General features: G+C 45.5%; 1 protein-coding gene across 3 annotated transcripts in view; it reads right to left on the reverse strand.

Moving 5' to 3' along the window:
• Window positions 1–5,289: 5,289 nt before the first annotated feature.
• The window catches only part of LOC146990810 (fidgetin-like), a 55,235-nt gene continuing 34,432 nt past the window's right edge, over window positions 5,290–26,092 (reverse strand). For all 3 annotated transcript variants that reach the window (XM_085799574.1, XM_085799582.1, XM_085799590.1), the window contains one exon: window positions 5,290–8,153. In XM_085799574.1, coding sequence (XP_085655700.1) covers window positions 5,878–8,153 — 2,276 coding nt within the window. In that variant the 3' untranslated portion in view covers window positions 5,290–5,877. The remainder of the gene's footprint in view (window positions 8,154–26,092) is intronic.

Raw genomic sequence — 26,092 nt, forward strand, 5'->3', positions numbered from 1 at the left:
TCACACCAAAAAAAAAGGCCATCGTTTTCAATTAATGAAGCAGGGAATTGAGTCCGAGGTCCTGCGGGATATGGATTAACCATGATGGCTGGAGGGCCCAATCTCACACTGAGCCGTTTGCATGGAGGAATTTCTCATTCAAGGCCCAGACCCCCACCAATCCACCCCCCTTAACACCCTCCACTGCCCAACCTCCTTCTACCTCCAGCTCATCCATCCATTCCTCATCCTAAGGTGAGTTGCTTCAGTGCAGACCGCTATTAGTGGTAGGGGGAGATAAAACTGTAAGTGTTGCTCCCAATTAGTGCATCAGTGACCGCTCTGTGCCTCCTCCACGGCGAGGAGGGGAGGCAGGGGAGGAAGGGGAGGAAGGAAGGAGAGAGAGAGAGATGGAGGAGGTGGGTGGGGGTGGGGGTGGGGGGTCCACAGTGGGTGAAAGATTGGAGGAAAGGATGACAGGAAAGGAGAGAGCGGCGTGAAGAAGACGACAACGGGCTTTGAGAGGAGAGGAATGATAGAAGGGAGTGGGTTGGAGAAGGTATAGCTAAGATAAAGAGAGGATGAGAGATGAAACAAAAAGAAGAGAGTGGTGGTACAGACTACAGAGGGAGGTGTGGGGGGTGGGAGTGACTAAAAAATGGCTTAAGCATTCATTTTGAGTGGCGAGACAGGTCCTATTAACATTTAACAGCGTTTGCGCAACTTGGTGTGGAGGTTAGGATGCAAATGAGGAGGAATTAAAACTGGCCAGAGGTTTGTCATTGATGGATTGCAGTCCGGCGCTACTCACCACTTCCTAGTGTCCATCACAGACGATTACTGTATAATTAAACCTTATTTCTGGACTCTCTGGCGCATAATTACTTGTGTGGGAATGTAACCATCATCTAAAAGCTCCAGCAAAATGCTTTAGCATTTAGTCTGGCAGGCTGCAGTCATTTCACAGTCCAGTGACAGATAGAGCCATCTGATGATCGGCAAAAGAACAGTCACTTTTAATAAGAGGTGGGAAAAAAATATTAGGCGACAGTGTGCTGATTATAGGAAAATTAGGCTTTCAAGTGGTAAAGTCCTTTGTGTTATTTGCATAATTTATTCCAGCTTTACCCCCCCACCACCCCCTCTGTTCAACCACCACCACCTCTCTCTCTCTCTCTCTCTTTTTTTTTTTTTTGCGAGCTGTGGGCAATTTCCTCTCATATTTGAATAGATTGCACATTTAAGACTACTTAAGGAAAATGATCACTTAGCATATTTTAATTGTCGTGCAAAGAGCGAGCGGAGGTGTGTGAGGCGAAGCTTATGGAGCGAGGGCCCTTTAAAGTGAGGGAGGACGCGGCCGTGTTGTGGCAGATAACCTGGAGGATCACACACACACACACACACACACACATGCATTGACTCATGCAAACTTATCACACACAACATTTAAATTATGAATAAAGGAGGAATTTGTTTCATATAGTATTTCCTGTATCATGTGATTCATGATGTGGGACAGCATCTATAGAACTAAATGATCAAAAAAATACAATAATTGACAAAAAAAAAGAAAAAAAGCTTGTACTGTAAATTATTACTGATCATGGCTACTTTATGTTTCAATGTGGAGGAATAAAAGACGACAGCAGCCCTCTGCTGCTCTCTAACCTGTTGTGAAGCGTCTGAGTTCTCACAGATAATTATAGAGGCTATACAGCAGCTTCCCACACCTCACCACCACCACACCGTATATATATATAATGATAGCCTAGAAGTGCAGTGGGCAAAATGCACATCATTTTCATTAAGAGTGCTCACATAATCCAAATTCTTTGTGATGGAGGAAGATAATTAATGCTTTAATGTTTTGGTCTTGCCACTCTCGCCACAGCAAGAGAAATGAATTGTTACATTTTAATGAGAGAAGCGACAGCTTTGGCTTCTGTGCAACACGGATGATTTTATAATTGCACACAAGGGTGACTAACTCAAGGCTCATTAAGGTGATTTTTCAGCTGGGCTATTTTTTGGCAGGACAATACATTTATTTTTCCATTCTACTGATATATCATAATATAATAATTCTGATGATGATAGTATTTAGAGACAAACAAACAAAAAAAACAACATCTACAAGATATAATCTCCCAAGAAAATGTCTTTAATGAATCGTTTGTTGCTGCTTGTACCTCAGATTACATGAAAATACATTTAAGTTGACTGCAAGTATGGCAACATATTCACACATATAAACAAGTGGTGCATTTGTATTGTATGTATAGGTATGTACAACAGAAACACGTTACACTCTGGTTTAAAGTTGTGCAAGTGTGTTATATATACTAACAATTTATAAAATTCAACACACTAAATAAAAAAAAGAAGAGTGTGCCCACGTATATACACATTCACACGCGCACAACCACAGTAGTTCACAAAAGATTAAAGCAAATGTATTGGATTATACATTTCCAGGTCACCTTTAGGTCGACCCCAAACTCCCCCCCCCGCCCTCACAAATCGCTTGTGAGTGTGTTTCTGACGTCAGTGTTATGAGGTGTGTGTGTGTTTTGCCTATAGCTCGGATCTGACACACAGTGACAGAGACCCACACACACACACACACACTAGGCTATGCTGCAGCCTGCGGTTGCACCATCAGCTAAATGTTTAAGTACAGTCATCTGAGGTAGACTGCGCAAAATTTTATGGTGTTATTCTCCCCACATCTTCATCTACTTCTTTTTTTTTTTTTTCAATGCATTTTTCACAAATGTCTGACATTTGGAAAGACGTAAATCAAATACCACGTGTGTTTTGTAGCCATGAGGTAGAAAATGCTTTAAAGAAGAACTCTAAGGAAAGTTTTCAAAAGGAAAAAAAACAAAAAAACAAAAAAAAGCTAGATTTAAACACCATGTAGAAAAAAGATCAAGACACAAAAGAAGAGACCACAAAAACACGTAACAAACAAGCGTAGCATTGACCGGTGTGTTTCAAGTCGTGTGTTTGTCGGCGCTGGGGAGCGGGCTGAGAGAGAGCGCCTGTGCTGTTGTTGTGTGCTCTGAAGTGCATTAGTAGGTTTTTCTGTCTAAAGGGACTCTCTCTCCAGAGGATCTGCTGACAGAAGGAATTCTGGTACAGATTGTTTTGAGGGTGGTTTTCTGACGGACCACTCTGCTTTCCCCTTGTGCTGCCGCCCGCCACACCGCCACACCGCCTGGCTGTCTTTGCTTTCCGTCAGTTTTGCTGATGCTCAGCAGAACTCCCCCCCCCCTCTCACATCAGGTGCCTATACTAGAGATAGCAACAGAGAGGGCCTGTATGGAGCTCCTACGTCAACAGAGATATTCTATAATATATAGATATATATATATTTTAAAAAAAGAAAAGAAAAAAAAGGGGATGTACGATAAAAAAGTTAAGTGTTTAAATTGTCATCGAATCAGATAAATGGAAATCTCCTTCAGGATAAATACCAGAGAGACAAACCGTCAGTGGTATTGAGACATTTCAACAAAACAATATTACACACAAAAATGCTTTAGTGCACATACAATAATCTTAAATACCTCCATGCCACAAGTAGAGCTAATGGACAGCTTCTTACAGAGGCAATACGGAAGAGACAAAAATACATTCCAATGCAATACAATGGGCAACAGATAGAAGACTAGTGCCAAGACTCCCCAATCATGTTACAAAGCTTTTCAGTAAACTGAAAATGCACTTACGAGTATGTGCTTCATGACATCTGTTTAGATACAGTGGGAAAAAAACTGACAATACAGTTACAGAGGGTATAAAATGACTGGGTTTGAATTGGATTAGTTAGTCTGATGAGTTCTTTTTGGATTTAAATGAACTTTTATGATGCAGGCCCATTAAAATAACGCAAGTTTTTCCTCATAAAAATTGAATGAATGTGAGATATGTATTAGATTAAGTGGCATCCCATTTCTATAGCTAATCCAATTCAAATACAGCTAATCAGCGTGCGTAACAAGGCAACTCTGCAAAACTTCCAACCTCAATATCCGTGTGGTGCTAGCATCAAATCCAACTTAAAAACTACTGTAGGAGAATGACTGACTTGAGCTTTCTTGACGCTTGTTTACTCACAGGAGAACACACGAGCCGCTTACTGATTATTTTATCCAATGCAGCATTTAGCATTTTACTAGAGTGAAGTAGACAAGTCAAACATGTAAATTTGAGACCCACACAGAGAGATACGGTAAATTATGATTGATATTAGTGTGATTTAAAACACCATGTTGACATTTTGGGGAAATATTATTTACTTTCTTGCTTAGAAGTTAAGATGAGAGGGTCGATGCTGCTCTTTGTCTTTTTAGTATTTTCTGCAAAATTCAACTACAAGTTGTCAATGTTGGACGTTGTTTAATGGTTTAGACATTGAAGCCTATGAAGCGTATTATATCCAAATGCTTTGTTTTCAAATTTTAGTTAGCAGACGGGCCCGTTGGTGTCTTTTATTAACTTCTTGAATGAAGCAGGTTTTATTATTGACCTGTTTTCTTTCTTTAAAGCTTTTTGCTAACACTAGATTACTGGTAACTGGCACTAGTTTGGAGAGCGAGTGACAGCGATCCTCTCTTCTAGACAAGAAAGCAGACTGGAATATTTCCCAAACTATTCTTTTTAAATCATTTGGAGGCAGCATCAAGTTCCTCCGCATCTTCCCCGTCACTAAAACAACAGGACAAATGAGCTATTTGAGGTATTTTGCGCAGAAGTTAGCTGACTGATGGGACCTCTCTGCAGCCTAACCATAATATAGCCTAGATCACAGATTATAAACAATGTTGATTATGGTTGTTTTTAATAAATATACAACTCCCCCGGCCCCCCCTCCCACCCCCCACACCTCAAAACCTGCCTGTCTCTCAAACAAACCCACATGTTTTTTTTTTAAAGCGATGGAAATTGGAAATAAGCTTCAGGATTGGTCGAGAAGAAACATGTAAGGAAAGCACAGATCTGCTTAGAGGGGGACAAAAAAAAACAGAAGGAAAGAAATAATGTTTTTACTCTCACTATAGATGATGTCCCGTCGATCCAGGACACATCTCGTACATTCATCGTCACCTCTTTGCTATTTATCCCATAGCCAGCTGAGGTACACCTAACACTGCTGAACTGCTGGACATGAACTGCCAAAACCACCTCGGATTCCTCTCTCAGGTCTTAGTGCTTTTCGTCAAGATATCTTGAGGTACTGTACAATTCACAAACGCTTTCCTGAGTTTTGTTTGTTACGTTTGTTCGTATGTTTGTTTTGTGTTGTTTTGTTTTGCAGACACAGGATCAGAAGAGATGAGTGTGAGTAAGGGCCCCGACTGCCGCTCTGATGGATTTACTGCTCTTAGCAAGACAAATACAAGAATGATTGACCACCGGCGATTGGCGACTGTCAATCAGTTGTTCAGACTCACTGCTGAAGTTTTTAAAGCTCTTAATAATCATCAGCTCATGCCATGAATGTAGATTGTGAGGCAAAGAAAGAAAGAAAAAACCAGAAAGCACCACTTCAGGCACTTGGATAGCCAAACTAAACCTCAAGAACAAGAACGTAAGGATATATACACAGACACTGGGGCGTCTTTCTTTCTTTCTGAAGCCAACATGTGTAAACAATGCCTGGCTTTCTGGAGTGTCAAGATTTCAAATTAAAAACTCTTGCTCGTTAACTGCGAAACTGCCAGTCGTCGTCTCGTCAAAACCAGGTCTCTTGGAGCGTCTCGACCCTGCTTGTGAGAACTCGGTGGGCTTGTGTTGGCCTTTGTGTGCCTTTCCCTCCAGCACAATGCGTCTGCCCTGAGGAAAGGAATTGTGGATGCCTCTTTTTTCTCAAGGGCGGGATCTATCTTTTCACTGGCTGCAGCCGAACATTTTGTTCCACTCAGTGTATGTGTCAATCTCTTTCTGTGATATACTGGCTTGGAATTTACAAAAGACACTCTCAAAGTCCTGGTAGGTGAGGGGCCTTATCTGTCCCCGGGGCATCATACCTGTCATGTCCATGCCCTGTGCAGAGACGTGTAACAGACCTACAAGGGCTTCCTGGCAGAGTCTGGCCAGATCCAGTCCGGAGAAACCCTCTGTACGCTGGACCAGCAGCGCCAGCTCCTCCTCGCTCAGGCAGTACTTGTGCTGAGACTGGACCAGGAGCTGGTTCACCATCTGGTGTCTGGCGGCGCCGTCCGGCAGGGGCACCAGGACCCTGCGGGAAAAGTACCTGCGCAGCCCCTCGTCCATGTCCTGGGGTCTGCTAGTGGAGCAGACCACCAGCACCTGGTTGCCGCTGTCCTCGCCGGAGCCCATGAGCAGCGAGTCCAGCTGGGCCAGGAGCTCGCCCTTCAGCCGGTTGATGGGGCTCTCCTCGCTGAGGTGGGCCGACAGCAGCATGTCCACCTCGCTGAGGAACAGCACCGAGGGCTGCCGGCACCGCGCCACCAGGAAGGACGCGCGGATGATTTTCTCTCCGTCGGCCAGCCACTTGGTGGCCAGCGTGGAGCCGCTGAGCTGCAGGAACGGCGCCCCCAGCTGGCTGGCCAGGCAGCGGCCCAGCAACGTCCTGCCGCTGCCGCGGGGGCCGAACAGCAGCACGCAGCGGGGGGCCGGACCCAGACTGCTGAACATGTCCGGACGGAGGATGGGCCACAGCACCTCCTCCTTCAGCGTGGCCTTGGCCAGCTCTAGACCGGCGATGTCGCTCCAGTCCACGGGGGGGCCCTGCTGGACGATCTCCGAGGTGACCATGTCCAGGAGGTGGGGGTCGCTGGTCTTCAGCTGCTCCTCGGCGGGCGGCCGGGAGGAGGACGAGGACGAGGAGGAGGTCGGGCCCGGCGCCGAGTGGGACAGGTGGAGGCGGTGGTCGTCGGCGCCTTGCTCGCTGAGGGAGGGGGAGGTGAAGCTGGCGAGGGAGTCCGCCGAGCGGGACCCCCCCAGGGTGGAGGAGACGTAGGTGGGCGGAGTCAGCGGCCCGGCCGCCGCCTGGCCGCCGTACTTCCTCTGCTCTGACGACATGCTGGACTGCTTCTGAGGGTTAAAAGACACGGACGACTTCTCTGCGCTGCGGTCGAAGCCCCCCCCACCGGCGCTGTTGGAGCCCCCGTTGGCGCTGCTGCTGTCCGCCGCCACCCGGTACATGGGGCTGTCGGCCGCGCCGCGGGCCTGGCCGTAGCCGAAGCTCCCGTAGGACGAGTCGATCTCGGCCTGGCCGCTCATGTAGAAGGCCTTCCTCTTCAGGGAGTTGGAGGAGCTGCCGCTCAGCGGGGTGGGGGCGATGGGGGGCAGGTTGTGGCTCTGGTAGGGGTATCCAGGTAGAGCGGAGGAGGGGGGGAGGGGCGTAGGGGCAGCGATGCCTGAGGGGAGGTAAGAGGAGGGAGGGGGCGCCCCCCCGGGGCTGTAGCCCGGTCCCACCGAGCTCTGGGCCGGGTATCCTGCTGGGGGGTAGTTATAGCTGGACAGGTTGGGGGAGCCTCCGTTGTACGCCGGGACCAGCGTGGGGTGGGAGGGCGGCGGGGGCGGCTGCAGGAGCCCCGAGCTGTGCAGCGGGGAGGGGAGGGCGGGGGCGGGGGCCGACTGCGAGCTGTAGCTACCGTGCAGGTAGGAGCCGCCGTAGGCCGCGCCGTATTCCTGAGAGGGGAGGGAGGACGAGTGCAGGGCGGTGGCGCTGTGGCTGCCGCAGCTGCTGCTGGAGTAGCTGGGCTCGCTCAGCGTGCTGGACGCCAGACCGGGGGAGCTGCACATCCCCGACACCACGTCCGACGCCGCCGCCACGCCGCCTTTCCTCACCGACACCCCCTCCGGGATGCAGCTCATGGGGTAGACGCCGTCCTGCCACGGCTCCGACTCCCCCTTCCGCCCGTTCATGACCCCCGGGGCCTCCGAGTACGAGCCGGGCATCTCCAGGATGCCGGAGTACTTCTCGGCATACTTCTTGAGCAGGTTGGAGGCGGTGAGCGCCGAGATGTCGTCGTTGGCCCAGGCGTACTGGTAGGCGGTGGCGGCGGAGCGCTGCAGGTGGCCCGGCACCGCCCGGTAGGCCTCAGCCTTGTGGGCGGGCGAGCGCGTGGTGGAGGAGATGTCGAAGTGCTGTTCGGCCCACTGGCTGTGCTCGGGGGTCCACTGCATCTTTAAGCCTGCGAGGGAAGAGACGACAGAAGAAAACTCAGGGTTCCCACTCTTTTCTTGAAATCATTTCCCAGGACTTTTTCAGCTGCTACATGTTAATATAATAAACCCCCGTCCTATTCAAAACAGCTGTACCTTCTTTTGTACATGATTGTTTCTATGTTTATTCCTCTCTCACCCCCAGAAGTCTGATGTGCAGTTGGTTCTCACTTATATATGAAATAATCTCTTACACGCTTAGAAATTATGACAAATTTATCATAGAACAACGTCCAACACTGGAAACACTCATCAAATCAAAGTCTCTAGTTTTCTCGCCAGGCACTGAAAATGGCAAATTGAGCTCTGGTAGCTGATAAATCATTTTCCATCACATTTTACTTCTTTTTCTCCTTTTTTCGTGTGTTTTTCATGACTGGAAAATGGTTTTCCAGGTTTTCCAGGACACGTGGGAACCCTGCGAACTGCGCGTGAACACACTAAATTATTTCGGTTCTAATTGGAAAGGCAACACCTTCAAATTGGCGAAGATGGAAGGCGGTCAATTAAAAAGGCGACATCCATCTTGAGGCTTTTTTAAAATATATATTCCCCTCTGTTTTTTTGTTGTTGTTGTTTTTAAATGTCAAACTAGACATGTATTGTTGATTTCTACAGATCATAAGGAGGGCAGAGTGTGTGTGTGTGTGTGTGTGTGTGTGTTGTGGCTACAGAGGGATGCTGGGAAGGCTGGTTACTGCAGCCTAATGCACCCCGGCCAGACCAATAAGACAGAGGCATTGAGGGTCATTCTATAATCCCCGGCTCATCTGAGGTGGCTGGAGATGGGTTTGAAAATGCGCCTCGCCGTGCACCTCAAAGCAACACACACAGACACACAGACACACACACACACACATACTCATACACCCCCACCCCCCTCTGCTTTCATCCAACACACACACACAAACCTCTACTCAGACACACAGGCATTTAAAAAAAAAAAACTATCTATGCCTGCACTCAAGCGTGCTGACGTGCACACACACACACACACACATACACACGAGCTCACATCCACTGACCCAGACGGACAAACACAGGCACGCACACAGGAGCTGTAGCGAGCTATGAATTACAACACATTGTGTCTCAAGCTTAGTTCCTGTCTGCACAGCTCCACCTTGACCTCCTCTCTCCACCGCTCTCTTTACCTTTCTGTCTGCGTCTCTTCTTCACGCCTCCCCGCTGCCTTCTCTTCCTCCTCACTCTCTTCTCCCCTCTGCTTTTTTCTGTCATCCATTTTCCACCTCCCCTCCTGCTAGATCCTCCTTTATTTCTCCTCACCCCCCCCCCTCCTCCAGCCGCCCCTCCCCTCTTTTTATTCTGACTCCATCTATTTCGATATATATCTCTCCTTTTCATTCGGCTCTTTCTTCACGGCCACCCCTCTTTTTTATTTACTCCCTCTGTGTCCGCTTCACCTCCTCCCCTCCCTCCCCTCCTTCCTCGCTCCATCTCATCTCAGACACACTCACCTGGCTCTCCCCCCTTTATTGCCTCGGGAGGCTGGAGAGCCACTGTTTCCTTTAATCCCAGCCAGTGCCATCTGCAAACACTGACAGTCACACAGCGACTCCATCGTTGTCTCACTATCAAAGCCGCGTGGCTATCAAAGGCTGGACGGGGCGTAATCACAGCAGCCGCACGGCAGATTGAACCCCGTTTGATTTGACTTAGTGCACACAAATAAAGGATAATATCGGTGTCATTTAGGCTGCTTCCTCTGACTTATTGACTAGCACTGGATGCATGTAGAGAGCCACGGTTGGGGGTCTAGTGAGCAATACCTGCCTTGGAATTGGTTTCTGTGTGGTTTTTTTGTGCTTGTAAGCAGACATGCACAATAAAATCCATTCACCGAGGAGCAAATCTTCCCTCTCTCTCATCCATTTACGCTGCTGAAAACACACACACACACACAGAAAAAAAAACAGGCAAGCACAAACACATACACGTTCACACTCTCTTGCTCTCTTTTCCGAGGGCCTTGTGTTTGTTTGGTAACAACACACAGCCAGGGAGGGGGGGAATCCCCAGACTCCTATTTCCTCTCTGATTCTCCTCTCTAGCCATCTCTCGGCAGACGCCAGTGGCTAATTAGCAGAATGGCGATCTGCTAATTGTGTTAATTTACAACATTTTAGCCGAGGGGAGTCTAGCAGGGGCTGGCAAGCCTGTCACCATCCCAGCGTACCGAGTGAGGAACGCCTCAGACAAAGAGCCGAGCGGAGAGAAGTTTTTTTTGCATTAGCTGGGAGGCTGCTCTGAAACAGAGAATATATTAAGTGGAAGCGGAGCAATCAGAGGGCAGTGTTTCAAGGAGAAAATTACAAGTCAGGAAGAACTGGACAAAAGGAAGAGAAAATACAGCTCTAGGCTAAACACAGATTTCACAACACACCCTCTAATCATTTTTATATAGTGTTGTGAGCTTCTGAAAAAATAAAAACAAGGATTAAAATATCTTCAAGTTTAACACACAATAAAAAGAAAACGACTCAGTCACTAAATGTATGTGAACTGAAAACCTTTGTGCTTGGCATAACTACGTTTTTATACATCACATTGATTCTCTATATAATAAAAGACAGAAAAAAAGAAAGAGGGCTTTACTCTGTCATTCCCTCTTCTATCCTTTTGTTTCTCACTAACTCGAGTGGCAGGGATTGGCTGTGTAGAGTCACATGACCAGCGCTGTCAAGACTAGAAAGGCTGTTGCAGCTATAGTAGAAATGCTGCGTCAAAATTATTGATAATCATCGATAATTTATTAGTTATCCAGACCGAGGCTCGCCTGATTTCAATGTCAGGAAGAAAACTTTTAAATGAAAGAAGCAGCACATTTGATCAGTGTCTTATCTATAATATTATATGATCCTATGATGATAGGAACAGGAAATGATCATTGTATTGTCTTATTGAAGAACGGTTTTAAAGGCTTCTCCATTATAATGTTTGTTGCTCTCAAGCCGAGCTGTGATCTGCAGCCACGGGCCAGATATTGGTTCAGCATTGCACAGGAAATTTCTATTATTCCTCCTTCATCTCTCGACAACACACACCGAACGACACGTGGCAAAGGCCACACAGCTTCAGACACCAGAACCCGCCTTCTCTGGCTAATCTACAGTCCGGTCCCTGCACCTGACTCTGCCGCAGTCGCTGCACCATGTCGCTCCAGACCGTCTGGTCCTGGAGCTTTTCACAGGCCGTGAACCCGCTTCACCGACGCACGCTCAGTCTCTTGATTGTGCAGTGAAAAAAAGAAAAAACACATCCACTATCACATGTCACCTACTGAGTAATCTACCATTCAAGTTTCCTAATCAAGCCCTCCACCGCTGATCAGGGGATTAACAACACTGGCAAGTGCTTGACCTCGTCCCGCTGCTGATAATATCAGGAAATGCCACTTTTATAGAGCAGACGCTATAGGATGATGGAGAGACGCGGTGATTAATAAAACAAGGCCACATAATGATAATTAGGAGTTATGTGATATGACCTGAGAATATTTACACCTTGCAGTGTTTAGCTATTCATCACCACCCCTGCAGAGGAGCTAACTTTAATGAAAACATGAATCTGTTGTATAAATCTCATTATGAACTATAGGAACTTGAAACATAACCAAAAATATCTACATCTATTTATATTCTTTGCATTTGTACAGATGTTTTTATGGAGTCTAACAATTTAGACAATGTGTTAGACTTGTGTCTGCAGGTGCTCGGTGAAATCAAGCAGAAATAAGCGTGTTCCAAGATCATTATTAGTTGATTTAACATAACACATGGAGAGGGGAGAAAAAAAAAAGAAGAAAAAAAAAGCTGCTCTTGGATGATAGAAAGACGAATGAGGAGGAGAAGGTCAGAAAGCAAACACGGAGGAAGATGAGGGGAGAGAATAGTAGAAAGAGAAATAACAGAATACACTGGGCTTTGTGAATCATAAACTCTTCCCTCCACAGAGTTTGACACTCCATCAAACTCTGATATGTCCTCCATTTAAAGAAACATGGATCTTTCTAATTCCATCATTAATAAAGATAACATATATAAAAGAGTGTGTCAGGCTCCATCAGGGCTTTCATCTCTTTTATAATGAGGTTAATGCAGAGACGCAGTGATTACCCCTGCAATGCAAATGAAGGCCAAATGATAACTTGCACTATTTAAATAAGGTAATAGCGATTACTCCACGTTATTCAAATGAGGACAGATGCTTTGAACCGAGCGCTTTGAACTCACTGCTCCTTCTCCAAAACATATGGAAGAGCTGGAGGAGGATTGACTTTGGTATCATTCAGGATGTAGCCTCTAATTCAATGTGATGTAAACCAAGGGCAATGAGCAAAGCAAAGTCGCTTAGTGCGGAGGTGCAGGACGGGCGGTGCTGAAAAGAATAGTCAAGGTAGCTTGACTTGCTACACACTCCTTCATTCACTTTGAAAGACCTCCAAAGTCCCCGCAAAGTCCTTCATTGTCAAAGCGAACACAAGATCCAGCATGGTGGGTTTTTTTCTTTGGGTGGTAACTTGAATCACCGTTTGTGTTTCCAAAGTTTTTACCGCATCTACTGTACCAACGAGCCAGCACAGGAGAGGGAAGAGGTCGTTCTCCGTCACCCCGTTTTCACCTGGCATTAAAGAGGAACTGTGCAGGATTTGTAGCTCAACTATGCTACATTTTTACAAACCCTTAACCCGTAACCTCTTGTTCATGACAGATAAGACTACACAAATATACACGTTGTAACATCGTATATGATATATAACGCCATCTACCGCTCTACTGATTGCTTTCTCGCCAGCTTCGTTGTAAACAAATGCACATGGCCGAGAGGAGGGTTAGCAACACAGTGGAAAAGCAACCGGACTTACATAGTTTCCTCTTTAACATGGGTTTTTCAGTGATGGGATTGCAGTCGGATAGTGTTTGACCACCATATTTGGGTCAATAAGGTATTTATTTTCTTTTTTCTTTTTGAATTTACCCACGCAGAAAGAAAACAACCTCAAGAATCCAGATTTAAACCAGATACTATATGAGTGGTTGAGTCCTCACCACCGCCAACGCCAACGCCGACCCTTGAGCATTTGCTGTACGTCGTCTCTAACTCTTTCCAATCCACAAGTTTCCGAACATCATCTATGGGCAAACCCGGAGGCCGGTTTTGCCGGTTTGGTGGAATTGTACGTTTACGTTTCCATGGTTTTCAGTCGTTGTCATTATAGTTGCGGTAAACGCATGGATCTATTACCGCTGGCTTTTAACACGGATGTCAATTTGTGTGATTGTGATATCCACTGTTAAAAGCTGGTGTGATGATCCGTGCGTTTTACAGATTTTCATTGAAAAAAAAAAAAAAAAAAAATCCATGCATTTACCGCGACTACTGAAACCATGGAAACGTAAACATAAAATTCCACCGGAAGAGCAAAACCGGCAAAACAGGCTACGTTTTTGACGTTCGGAAAAAGATGGATTGAAAGGAAAGAACAACCTCCTCAAAGTCCAATCAATCAATCAATCAATCAATCAATCAATCAATCAATCAATCAATCAATCAATCAATCAATCAATCAAATCCAAGTACAGTACTTGTCTTGATGACTCGGTTGGTCCAACTGGTTGTTGGTCTTTCAGTCTATCAAACCTGAAGTCCACACTACTTCTCCATCAGCCACTCTTTCTGTTTTAACTTTTTCTTTTTTACAGTTTCACTTTCCTTTTATGCTGCACATGAAGCCTTCATCTGTGCCACGTGTCAGACACTAAAAGCTGATAGTTGTAGCCTGCACATTGTCCAATCAACAACAAAAAGAAAACTCTCTTTAATAAAAACATCAACTCGCCTGATTCTGAATGCCACTTGTCCAAAAAAAAAAGATAAAAAACTTTCAAGGCCTTTTTCTTATTTGAACTATGAAGAGAATTAAAACTCTGTGTGTTTTGGCTGCAGCGGCCTTCAGCAGGGTAACAGGGCATCACACAATACACTTTAAAAGCTTTGTCCACATTTTCCTAAATAGTCGTCGGCGGATCGTGTCTATTCATTCACAGTCCAGATCCTTGATGGAGCTGCAAGGCTGCGCGAGATTTGATTTTGCCCACAACGGGGTTTTGAAGCCTGGGGGACAGAGAGAGAGAGAGGGGGGGGGGGGGGCGGATGGGGCGGGAGGGGGTTACAGGATTTGCAAAAGCACATGGAGGGACACATGCAGCAAAGTGTGCGAGTAACGAAAGCAGAAAAGAAAGTGTGTTTGTGCTGCAGTGAAAGAGGGAGGGAGGGGCGGATGGGGAGGGGGGGATCGTGCACTCAGCTGAAACAACATCCAACAGAAAATCTTCTCCACCTTCTGAAGTGTCAAGTCTGCCAGCACTATGTTTTTTTTTGGTCCTCTCTCCTCCAGCCTCCACATAGAGAAGCCTAATCATTCTCATTACACTCGGCGTCCATCTGCATCAACAGAGCTGCCTATTACTGTGTGTGTATATGTGTGTGTGTGTGTGTGCAGTAAACAGCTCTTTAGAGAGAGCTAATGAGCTCTTTTAAGTCTGTCCGCCGTGTGATTCTGCAAGCGGGGTGTCAGAGCAAACTGCCCATTTTGGTAACGTCATAATTAAGCCGCGTGAGCGTTGGGAAGAGATGCCGGCACACATGTTGCAGCCGCCGACATGCCCACACACACATACACACACTTACACAATTACACACACACATGCATAAATATATTTCTGAGATGAGATGTACAAATGTGTGCGGCCTTCTTTGTCTTTTTAACATAAACAGACACGCAGGACCTTCAAAAACAAACTACCATGTCACATCCTCTTAAGATATCTGTTCCACAAGAAGAAGGAGAAGGAGAAGAAGGAGGAGGAGGAGAAGGAGGAGGAGGAGGAAGGAGCTGACATGACAAGCGATAACTTCATCAAGAGAGACCTGTTTTCACACCACCGGGGAAATCTAAGCAGCCAGTTATTCAAATCCTTCTCAAATACACCAGAGGGGATCTGTTAACCTCTTAACTGCTGCAGCTCAATGTGCTGCTATTGTTTTATTGTGTGGATATGAGTGTATATAGCCATGCACACAGAGCCTCATGTGTGTGTGTGTGTGTGTGTCTGTGTGTGTGTCTGTGTGTGTTTGACAACCTCCGGACCACCTTGTTAATGAGTCCGGCACACTGTGACTAAGCCACGGGCGATGCTGTATTGGCACACAACCTACTGTACAGAGTCAAATAATGTGATTAGGTCCTCCAAAAGGCAATTAATTATAAAATTAGTCATGAGCTTGTGTCACACACACACACACAGACACACACAGACACTGACACACACAGACACACACACACCATAATCAAAACTCTCTCCCAGCGCTGGTGAATTCGTCTGTGATGCCAAACCGGAAAATAAACGATCTGTGTTCGTTAAAAGACAAAAAAAAATATATGAAACGAAACAAACGAGATAATGTGTTCAGCTAAATTCCTCTCCTCCTCCTTCCTCCCTTTCTTTCCCACCATGCCAGACTTTGAAGCCCCTCGGTTCAAGCTGAGCCGCCGAGCTCGCCATTACAACGACGACTAGAGTCTGTGGCAGAGCAACGACAATAACAATAACAACAACAACGACGACAACGACAACAACGGCGGCGGCTGATAAGGGAGTAAACAGAGCGAGTTCAAAGTCTTGACGGCGAGCAGTGACCGGGAGAGATGAGCTGTCACTAACTCAAAGACAGTAAGGGTGAGAGGAGGGGGAGGGGGGATGACAGCTCCGAGCTGCAATATAAGGATATTTGACAAATGACGGCGTCTTTAAAACAAAAAAAAAATCAAATATTCATTGTAATCTGTGATCTTTGACCTCCAGACAAGTTTTTTTTTTTTTTACAGCTTCGACTTTAAAACTTTGAGTTAAAAAAAAAAAGAAGAAAAACCAAAAAAAGAGAGAACTCTTTTCTGCTTTTTAAACACGAGGCTGTATTTAAAGACTTCCACTGTGATGAATCTCTAACTAAATTCCGGAGGCATATCATGGCCGCCCCTGCTCGGCTGTATCAGATCTTCCTTAGAGCTGGATAAATTGACACTGTCTAAATTTCCTTTCAGTAGACAGACTATTGAATGGGTGGGTTAAATGGGTAGGGCGCAGTTAAACAAATGCTCCGGATCAAGGAAATTGTGCGTGGCTTCTTTTGTCATCCAGAGAGGAAATTGAGAGATATTCGGCGGGGGAGCTCCGAGCCGCTAACGCACCGGCATTCATCTATAATGCACTCGGCCTGTCCGTCAGCTACTCCATTTCCTGTGACTAGCGCAGCGTGCCTAATCACCCCGGCGCCACGCGGGGTTCCTTCCTCAAAGACAACCCTGGCACACACACACACACACACACACACACACACACAGGAGAGGAGATGCATGCAGGACACAGCAACATGCATAGAAGAAGCATCAGGCCCGCTGAGGCAAACAGATTATTCTTATCTGCTGAACAAAAACATCTGTAAAGACTCTCACCACCACGGCGCTCTAACAGTGTCACAACCCCAACAGCATCTCCACATCTCCTCTTTCATCACTCACAGGAGAAAAAACCTTTCACAGGAATCCACACACACACACACACACACACACAAACACACACACACCAGTGGAGTGGTGGTGTGAGTGTGTGGCTGATACAGTGAATGACACACCTGTGTGGTGGGAAAGTCAGGTGAGATCACACACCCGCATGTTGAAGCCTGTGTCTTTGTCTCTTTGTCTTTTTCACAGGACAAATAAAAAATGTGCAACTGATGAGGAAGATGATGATGATGATGATGATGATGAAGACAAACTGCAGGCAGAGTCTTAACGGACAATTAATTACCTTAATAAATCCATCTGTCAAAACATCTGCACTCATTCAGCTGTTAAATCTGATTCTCTCTTATTTCTGATCAATTAAACATCGATAATCTATTATTATTATCTTTTATTAAAACCTTTTGGTCGTGTGAGATTATTTAATTGTTGATACATTAAATATTTTCTATCCTCATATTAAGTAAAAACATATGATTTATTATGGTTATAGAAGCTGTAACCAATGGCTAACAAGTTATTTATCAACTTTATTTATGGATTCTAAATGATTACTAAAGTCTTTATGTGTATTTAAAAGAATGAACAAAAAAACATCCAGTAACACTATAAAAACAATGAGTAAAAACATATAAAAACAGTTGATCAAATAAGTAGACGCAGCTATTAGGTTAACTAATGATTTATAAAGCCTCATATAAACATTAATTAAGCTATTACTGAGGATTACATATCAATTATAATGAATGCTGTCACTGATTCTTCTGTTAATTGAATAAATCTTTTTCAGCACCAACAAATCATTTATAAACTTGATAAATACATTTGTAATTATCTATAATGGCTTATGGAGCATTTCCTAATGGGCTGTAAGTAATTATTAAACAACAATTTATTCACTTGTTAATTATAAAATAAAGAATAAAGATTAACTTTAGACTATATTATGATATTGAGTCCATAAACTGACTGATGACCTTTAAATGATGCACATATATATATTTATAATCTCTAACCCTTAAAGTGAACATGAGCAGGTGAACAGGAGCCGTCAAACATCTGCATCCAGCTGCTGCTGCTGCTGCTTCTACCTGCGGTGCAGTCAACAGGATCCTTCAGAGCGGCCCCTGAGGTTAACATGGGGCCACACACTATCAATACTCGTCCGACGCCCCCCCAGATCCATACCCCACCACTTTGTTTACCTGTGTGTTCAGTAATTAAAATAGATTTCTGCGCGGAGGCTTAATCCTTTTAGAAATGACATTGATCCACCGACACCGGTGCAACAGAGCTGTGTCCAGACTCTGCCTGCTTTTAGTTTTTTTTGTATTTGTTTTTTTTCTCCTGCTCTCTTGCTGACACTCTCTACATACAATCTCCAACCAAACCAAACCCCCCTCTTTACCCTCCTTCCTCCTCGATTGAAACTTTGGAAAGTCCTCGACATGAAGGACGTCATTTAGGGCCAGGCGGGGAGGAGGAGGAGGAGGTGGCAGGTGGAGATAATAGAAAGGAAGCCTCTAACCCCGTCTAAAGCTGTCTGTCTTCGTAAATAAAATGAGATAATTATTGAGTGAACAACATTATACGCCGACGACGACGCACTCTTTCTTCCCCCCCCTCCTCCTCTCCCGCCAGCGCAGTTGTAAATCTCAACAAACACGGTGCTTTTGGACATTAAGTGCTCACTAAGCACAGTGGATGCATCATATTTCAAGAGCAGGCGTTGTGTGGGTGAGGAGCTGGGGAAAATGGAGTGTAATGGTTATCCATTATCTTATACGGCAACGGCGGCGATGATCATTTTCAAGTGACTCATTTCTGGAAGTACCTATCTATTGGCCACTTGGAGAGAAGACTTTGATGGCTAATCCAAAACAACTATTCAGAGGTCATTTGCTGCGGCAGCACAGAGACACTCTGCACAAGAGAACGCTCCAGCCTCCCTCATTATTCAAATCCAATCCTCAGGAAGATCCACATCACAAACACAGACACACACACACACACACACACTGCGACTGGCCGGGCCGCAGTCACCGGGAGTGGGCGATTACCTCCACAACACACACACACACAGAGTCCAGAGTGGAAACATTAACAATGCATCAACAAATGAATATATCACAATCTGAGTGAGAGAGTTTTGAAAAGCGCACAAGAGATATTTGTCACGGGAATTAAATAGTGATACCGGAGTTTATTAACATATCGACGCTGGGTGGGAAAAAAAGCTGGGTACAAGTGAGAGCTGTCACATTATTCAATCATATTATTGTATGTTTTATTCAGCCGGGGTAAATAATGTATTTTTAGAAGTGTAGGTGTGATGTTTGTTTGTGTGTGTGTGTGTGGTCTCGGCTCCACATGAATGGTTACTTAACACCACGCTGATTTCCCCTCAGCAGTTAGAGAGAAACCAGGCGATGCTCAATGATGCATCACCGTGTTTGTTGCCGCCAGGCGGTGTGCATATGTGTGTGTGTGTGTGTTTTCTCTTTCTGTGTGTGTGTGTGTGTGTGTGTGTGTGTGTGTTAGCATCACTGGCACACAGACAGACAGCCCAGGAGTGACTGCCGGAGTGTCACCATCTGTGGATGCATTTATGTCTGTCTGCACTGGGCTGTGTGTCTCTGTGTGTGTGTCTGTGTGTCTGTGTGTGTGTGTGTGTGTGTGTGTGTGTGTTTGTGTGTGTGTGTGTGTGTGTGGGTGGAGGGTGGAGGATGAGGGGGTTGGACACAGGCAGACAGTCACTGGGCCACAGTTTCATAGTTTATAGTTTATAACAGGTCTATTGTGTAGAACTTCTACAATAATTATGTTGAATACTTTTTTTTCCCATCCAAACTTGAGTTGAAAAATATATTTCAAAATAAAAAATAAGACTTTTTATTCTCTTTTATATTCCTAAAAACTGTAATTTCATCACCAGGCTCAATAAATAAAAGTTTTAAATGTTTTTAAAGCGTTGGATTTATTGGTGAGTTCAGTAGTTGGTACAGATTGACGCTCATGATGTGCGAGACTTGTGTGTGTGTGTGTGTGTGTGTGTGCGTGTGTGTACCTGCCTGTGGGGTACGTGTGGATGACCTCTAACCCCCCCGGCCTGTGAACTCGCAGGATCCTTCATGGTGCATGTTTGAAGTGTCAAATCCTGCACACTTCGTATAGATTCTGGCAAGATCTGCCAACCTCAACGCCTTCTCTCTCTGTTCCAGTGATATAAAATAAAATAATATATATTTATATATAAATATAAATAAAAGATGTGGAGCAGAATTAGTCTCAGAAAGCGTGTTTTTATGCACCTGGGTGGAAATTGGAAGTAAAAAATAGTGTGAAAAAGTTTTCACCCTTAACGGAGGTGGGAATAAAGTCTGAATAAATCATGATGTGCTGGCCTCAGAACAGTGACCAGAATGCAACGCTGCTCAGATTAATGCATGAAACAAAAATAAACTCTATCATTCTAAAATCAATTTTCATTTACAACACCTCACTTTTTTTATATATAGTAAACCCCCATTTAAATCTATTGCTGGAGGCTGATGAGCCAATCAGGAGAGAGGAGGCTCTGAGCTTCAGGTGATTGATTGCTTCGTTGTGACATCACAAAGTCTGGTTTTTCCGCCTTTCTCCATGGACTGAGAGTTTAATACTTTCACAGTATTAATATAAAACCTAGAGCTGCTTTATAATCAAAATAGACACAGAAATCTGCCTTTATACGATATGAGACCTTTGAAAATTTAGTTTAAGACTCACTCAGAATAAAACACCGTTAGCAAGTGGAGATTAAAGGTCACACTCATGTGTCTAAAAGTGGATTTAATTATAGAAAACATCACTTCTGCTGAGTGAGTGTGATGTCATTTCTCCTGATGAAATGGGAGGACGTGTCGCGTAAGGTCACGGAGTTGGATTCTCACCCACACACTCATCACCAGTTCAACTCCAGCTGCTTTTATTCCCATCTGGACTCACATGTTACAGTAACATTATAAGCTGTAAACATGAGCAGGTGATATCGCAGGAACCGTCAAAAACATCTGTAAACGACAGCGGCGAAACATGCGTCTTTGTAAATCCACTGCGGGCCTCGCATCACGCTGGAATTCACACAGGTTGTCTAAACAGTCAAACAGCGGATCAATACACCCATCGATCGGTGGCATTGAGACTGAACCGGTCGTGTCGAGGGGGCAGGAGATTCTCACTACAGCTCTGTGCAACGCTGCCGCCTGGAGAACTACACTCACAAACACACACACTGGGTTTTTTTTTTTTTTTTTACATATGTAGTGTGGTATAAACTGCAAATCTTCATGCACACACAACATTTGCACTCCACTCGTCTCGCTCTCTCCGACAACAGACACAGTTCTCGGGACGCTCATCTCTCAGGAGCAGATTCAGGTCCTGTCTGCTGGAGTCGGAGCGCTCGGCCGGCAGTTTGTCTCAAAGTGAGGGCATCCAGTCAGCTCCGGCAGCTGAATATCAAGCTGCCTGCCGCCGCGTCTCCTCGCACTCCACTGACACCGTCGATAGCTCTGCATTATTCATGGGGATCGGACGGGGGCCGATGAGATGGCCTCTCGCTGCGGGCTGGATTTCAACGCTTCTCCAAAACTTTTACAGGGGGGTTGGCGGACGCGTGACACCTCCGTCAGCGAGGAATGCGGGAGTTTGAAAGCAGATTTTCGCTGCCTTTTAAATAAAAGTCCCTCCAGAGCTAAAATAGCCCCACTCTGAAAAATAAAGTACATATCATGACTCCCTTGTCAGCTCCTCTTGTTCGCCATCAAGTCAATAAACAAGGATCACAAAGTTAACATGAAATCCTGAAGCGTCTAATAAAAAGAAAACAAATCATAATTTCAAATGCCTGCTCATCCGTGTTCACTGATTTCCATTACACAGACTAAAAGACATCAATTAGCCAAACCAAACCACATCGGTTCAGGACAAAGGGAAAGAAAACAGACAGTTATTTGGAGTGAATCAAACAAGACGCAACAAGAGAGAGAACCAGAGGCAATGAAACACGTCAGGCTGCTTGATATCAGATCTCGGAGGAGAAATTTGATGGGCACCGATGAGCAGAAGGCATCTCAGGAGGATTGGACAGAGGAGAGATTTAATGTGATCATAGGGGACGCTCATCTTTCAGGGAACGGGGTAATAATGAGCAATCAATAACGTCCTTAACAGAGTTAGAGCGAGTGGCTGACAGCAGATGTAAGGCTCCGGCTAACAGGCCACGTCTGATCTCACATTACCGCACTGGATCTGGCTCTAACATGCGTGCTGCACGTGCGCGTACGTGCACACCCGCCAGCATATGGAGCAGCATGCACCAACATATGGACACACACACACACATTTTACTCTCCTTTTCCTTCTTTCCATTCTGCAAGGCTGTTTTTCTCACCCACACACACATACACACAGACACACACACACACACTCTCCTTCTCCTCAGGTGACATCCACCAGCGTCGTGTCATTGTGTATCGATCAATAGCTGTAATCACATTCACAGGCGATGAACATGGACGCTGGGAACACAGGCCTCCTCTCGGTTTATCTGCCGACGGCCGATTTCACAGGTTACAACGACGACGACGCTGCTGCACACTCGGGAGGTAATGAAAAAACACACACACATACACACACACACAGACGCAGCATTTACTTATTAAGTCGACAAAACTCCTGCCTGCTGCCATCCACGCCACTTAGGCTTCCCGGCCATCACGCTCGCAGTCTGAGCAAGGCCACGCGTGAACATGACACGCTACATGTAACAATCTGTAAAATATAATCACAGCAGCAGCCGAGCTGGGCTTTTATTTTGAAATTCAACACTGCATAAAACATGTTCCCTATCCAAGCTATTGTTCTCTTTTGCATCATTAGCATTTCCATTTATTATCAGTCCACTCATCACTTTCTTTTGTCTATAAAAGGTTGAAATATCTCAAACTGTCAATCAAAATCTGAGGGGAAGGGGAACTTGTCGATGAATTGACACTCAGTCAGTCAGTCAGTCTGTTAGTTTAAGGCCCCCGGTGTGCAGTAAACGCAACGTATTCTTAGATAAACCTTTTTTTCTACACCGTAACGACCCAGTCAAACCGAGACTTTGTTTGTTTTGAGCTAAGTGTCGTACTCCGCTGCACCTCGGCGTTATCAGCGGCAGCCATCGCAGTTGCAGTTTGTAGCATCTCCTCTGAAAAACCACCACAGCAGCCGAGACGTTTCATCCCCTCTGTGTGTTCACCACTCTGCATCTCAGCCTGATATGGAGTAAGAAAGACCAGGACCTTGATAACAGTGCGACTGTATGTTGGCAACTTCATCTACACATATTCTCAGCTCGATATTTCGCAGCAGCAGCAGCAGTTAGAAAAAGTCTTGTTTTCCCTCTCACTAAATAAATAATTACAGCTTTATTACTGTGGGGCGCCGCAGGGAAACACAAGGTCTCTACTTGTCTGTCGTCTAGGAATAAAAAACGCAAAACTACTTTGCTCGTCTCCAAATGACAAGAGACGACTCACTTCTTTGGGATGCTTAATCGTCGTGGTGGCGGTAACCACTTCTACGTGTGTGTGAAGAAGCCGAGGAGGCAGAGAAAGGGTGTATTGAAGTGATGAGCTGTGATAAGGAGGCGACTGCGCTGCGCTGTGTGTCCTGTTGGGAGGGGAATGTCATTCCACCGCCGAGGTCCCAGGAGGGAGATGACTCAAGGCCGAGGAACGCTAAGGCCAACAGAGCAGCCTGAAACTCAGCCCATCACATTCTCATTTTGGAAACTTGCGGTATTTGTCACATCCTGCAAAAAAACGAGCAGGATTTTTATTTATTTATTTTTTTTATATCATTTCACCTGCTTCCTTGCTCTATAGACAGTTTTTTCTTTTCTTTTTTTTGTAAACAACATCATGCATTTGCGGATGCTTGTGCTGCTAACAGCTGACCAGATGTGTCCAAGGGTCTCGGCGTCTCCTAGCAACAGTGAAATGTTATGGCACAGATTTCTATAGTGTGTCATTTCCAATGGATCCTGCAGCCACTTCTGATTTTTTTTTTTAACTTGGAGAGATTTGTGTTAATTCTCTCCCATCTATCTACCTACTCTTCCTACAGTTCTTCAGGTTGTTCGTTGCTCTCCAACGTGCCTCTTATCTTATCAGCCAATCGGCGACAACACGTAGGAAATGAGACGTGCGACCAACAACACTCAATTACCATACAGCAGCACGCAAATCAGGGCAAACTGAATTGCTGCTGACGTTAAAACCGACTAAGTCATTAGTCGCATCCATATAGGGAAAGCAAAAGCGCCGCGGGAACGAGGGGGGACAGAGGTGTTGTTTTATTTGGCGGCGCGTACGTGTGCAAAAGAGGAAGTGGTAAACTTCTTCCCGCCGCAAATCCGTCCTTTTTTCTAATCATGAGAGTGTGTTTGTTTTTTGATGCAGCCCCTTAAATTACTGTAGTTGTTTGCTGCTTCTGTCTGGAGACGGAGAGAGAGAAAGGAGGAGGGGAGGAGGAGGAGGGAGGGATTGGACATATATACGGTATAAAGAGAGAGACAGAGATAAAGACAGGAACAGATTCACAGAGAGAGAAACAAAGACTGAGACAAACACATAAGGCGAGAGAAGGAGGGAGAGAGACACAGACAGAGAAAGAGAAAGAGAGAGAGAGATAAGGATGCTGGATGTGTGTACTGCATCCCAAGGGATCACTTACTCAGTATAGACACAGTACTGGAGGACAGAGCACAACAAGGGTTCATTGGCCAAAATCTCTCCTCTTTACACACACATACACACACACACTAACGCACACACACACACAATCCCTCCAAGCGATATTCCTGTAAGCACTCGTCCACTGAGAATAACCGCATTGACTGAAGTGGAGTGGAGGAAGGAATGGAAGAGGATGATAGAAAAAGGGGAGGAGGAGAAAAAATAAAAACGGAGGGATCAGGACCAAGCAGGAGGATGATGATGAGGAGGAAGAGGAGGAAGAGGAGGAAGAGGAGGAGGAGGAGGAGGAGGAGTGTCCACCTGGCCGGTGTCCAGGGGAATTAAACAGTCTGTTTACCATCTCGGCGCGGCGGCGGCAGCAGCAGCAGCAGCAGCAGCAGCAGCAGCAGCGCCATGTTAGCCTAATGGCACGGACACGAAGCCAATTGATTTGTGGACCAATAGACCTGTCCCACTGCACGGGCAGATTACCTAGATCACTGGCTCCGCATCGAGTAGACATCGCTTCTCATTCGCGCCCCACAGGCAGTGGAATGTGAACAAGGTTTAATGTGTGTGCGTCTGACTCTCTCTCTCTCCCTGTGTGTGTGTGTGTGAAGCTTGCATATTTGTACACGTGTCCCTGGGATTAGAACATGAAACAATGGGGCCGGGGTTGTAGGCTGCTGTATCTGCCGGGGGTTAATTCTCCACTTGGATATTGTCGCCGTCAGGTAAAAACGTGGCTCCTCCATGGGTTTGATAACACCATCATGTCTTAAAGCGCTCACGCTACCCTATTACCCCCTCCAAAACACTGCAATCCCAGAATGCTCTCCTTCCTTCCCATCCCCGCGGTTCCTAGAGTCTCCAAAAGCAGAGCCGTTAGCGATCAGGCCCCTCGACTGCAGAACTATCTTCCTTTTTGATAAGTCTTATAAGTTAGGGCCGACTCAGGTGAGCCCTGAACTATCCCCTGGTTATCCTGCTATGGGCCCAGACGGCTCAGAGACTTCCTGTGATGCAGCCAGCTCCTCTCACATCCCATTACTAACCCGGCGTCGCTCTGCAGGTATTTCTGCCTCCAAGAGCTGCAGAGTCCAGATCTGTGACTGCAAAACCAGCTACACACATTATTACCAGTCCTCATTAAAAGTCTGATTGTTGTTATCACTCAGGATTTCTGTTGTTTTTTTCTATGCTGCTTCTTCAATGGCGCTCCAAATGGGGAGAAGTTGGGTCTCTGCTATGTGAAAAGTGCTATGCTGTATAAATAAGATGAAGTTGACTGAACAATTTAATACTCAGCAGAATTTTCTTATTGTTACAATAGGATAATGTCGTGTTTTTGGTTTTTCCTTGTACAAATAACCTTAAACATCAAATATAATTGTGAATGATTTTTTGTTATCTGCTCTACATGATGTTGAATAAGATGTGGTTGCACCAAAATGCTGCCTTAACAGTGTATTTTAAGATTATTATATATTTCTTAAGGTACAAGCTGAATACATAAGACTCTAATTATCAAACTGAA

Source organism: Trachurus japonicus, chromosome 2 (assembly GCF_045865225.1).
Source record: "Trachurus japonicus isolate A0001 chromosome 2, Traja_1.0".
NCBI classification, from domain to species: Eukaryota; Metazoa; Chordata; class Actinopteri; order Carangiformes; family Carangidae; genus Trachurus; species Trachurus japonicus.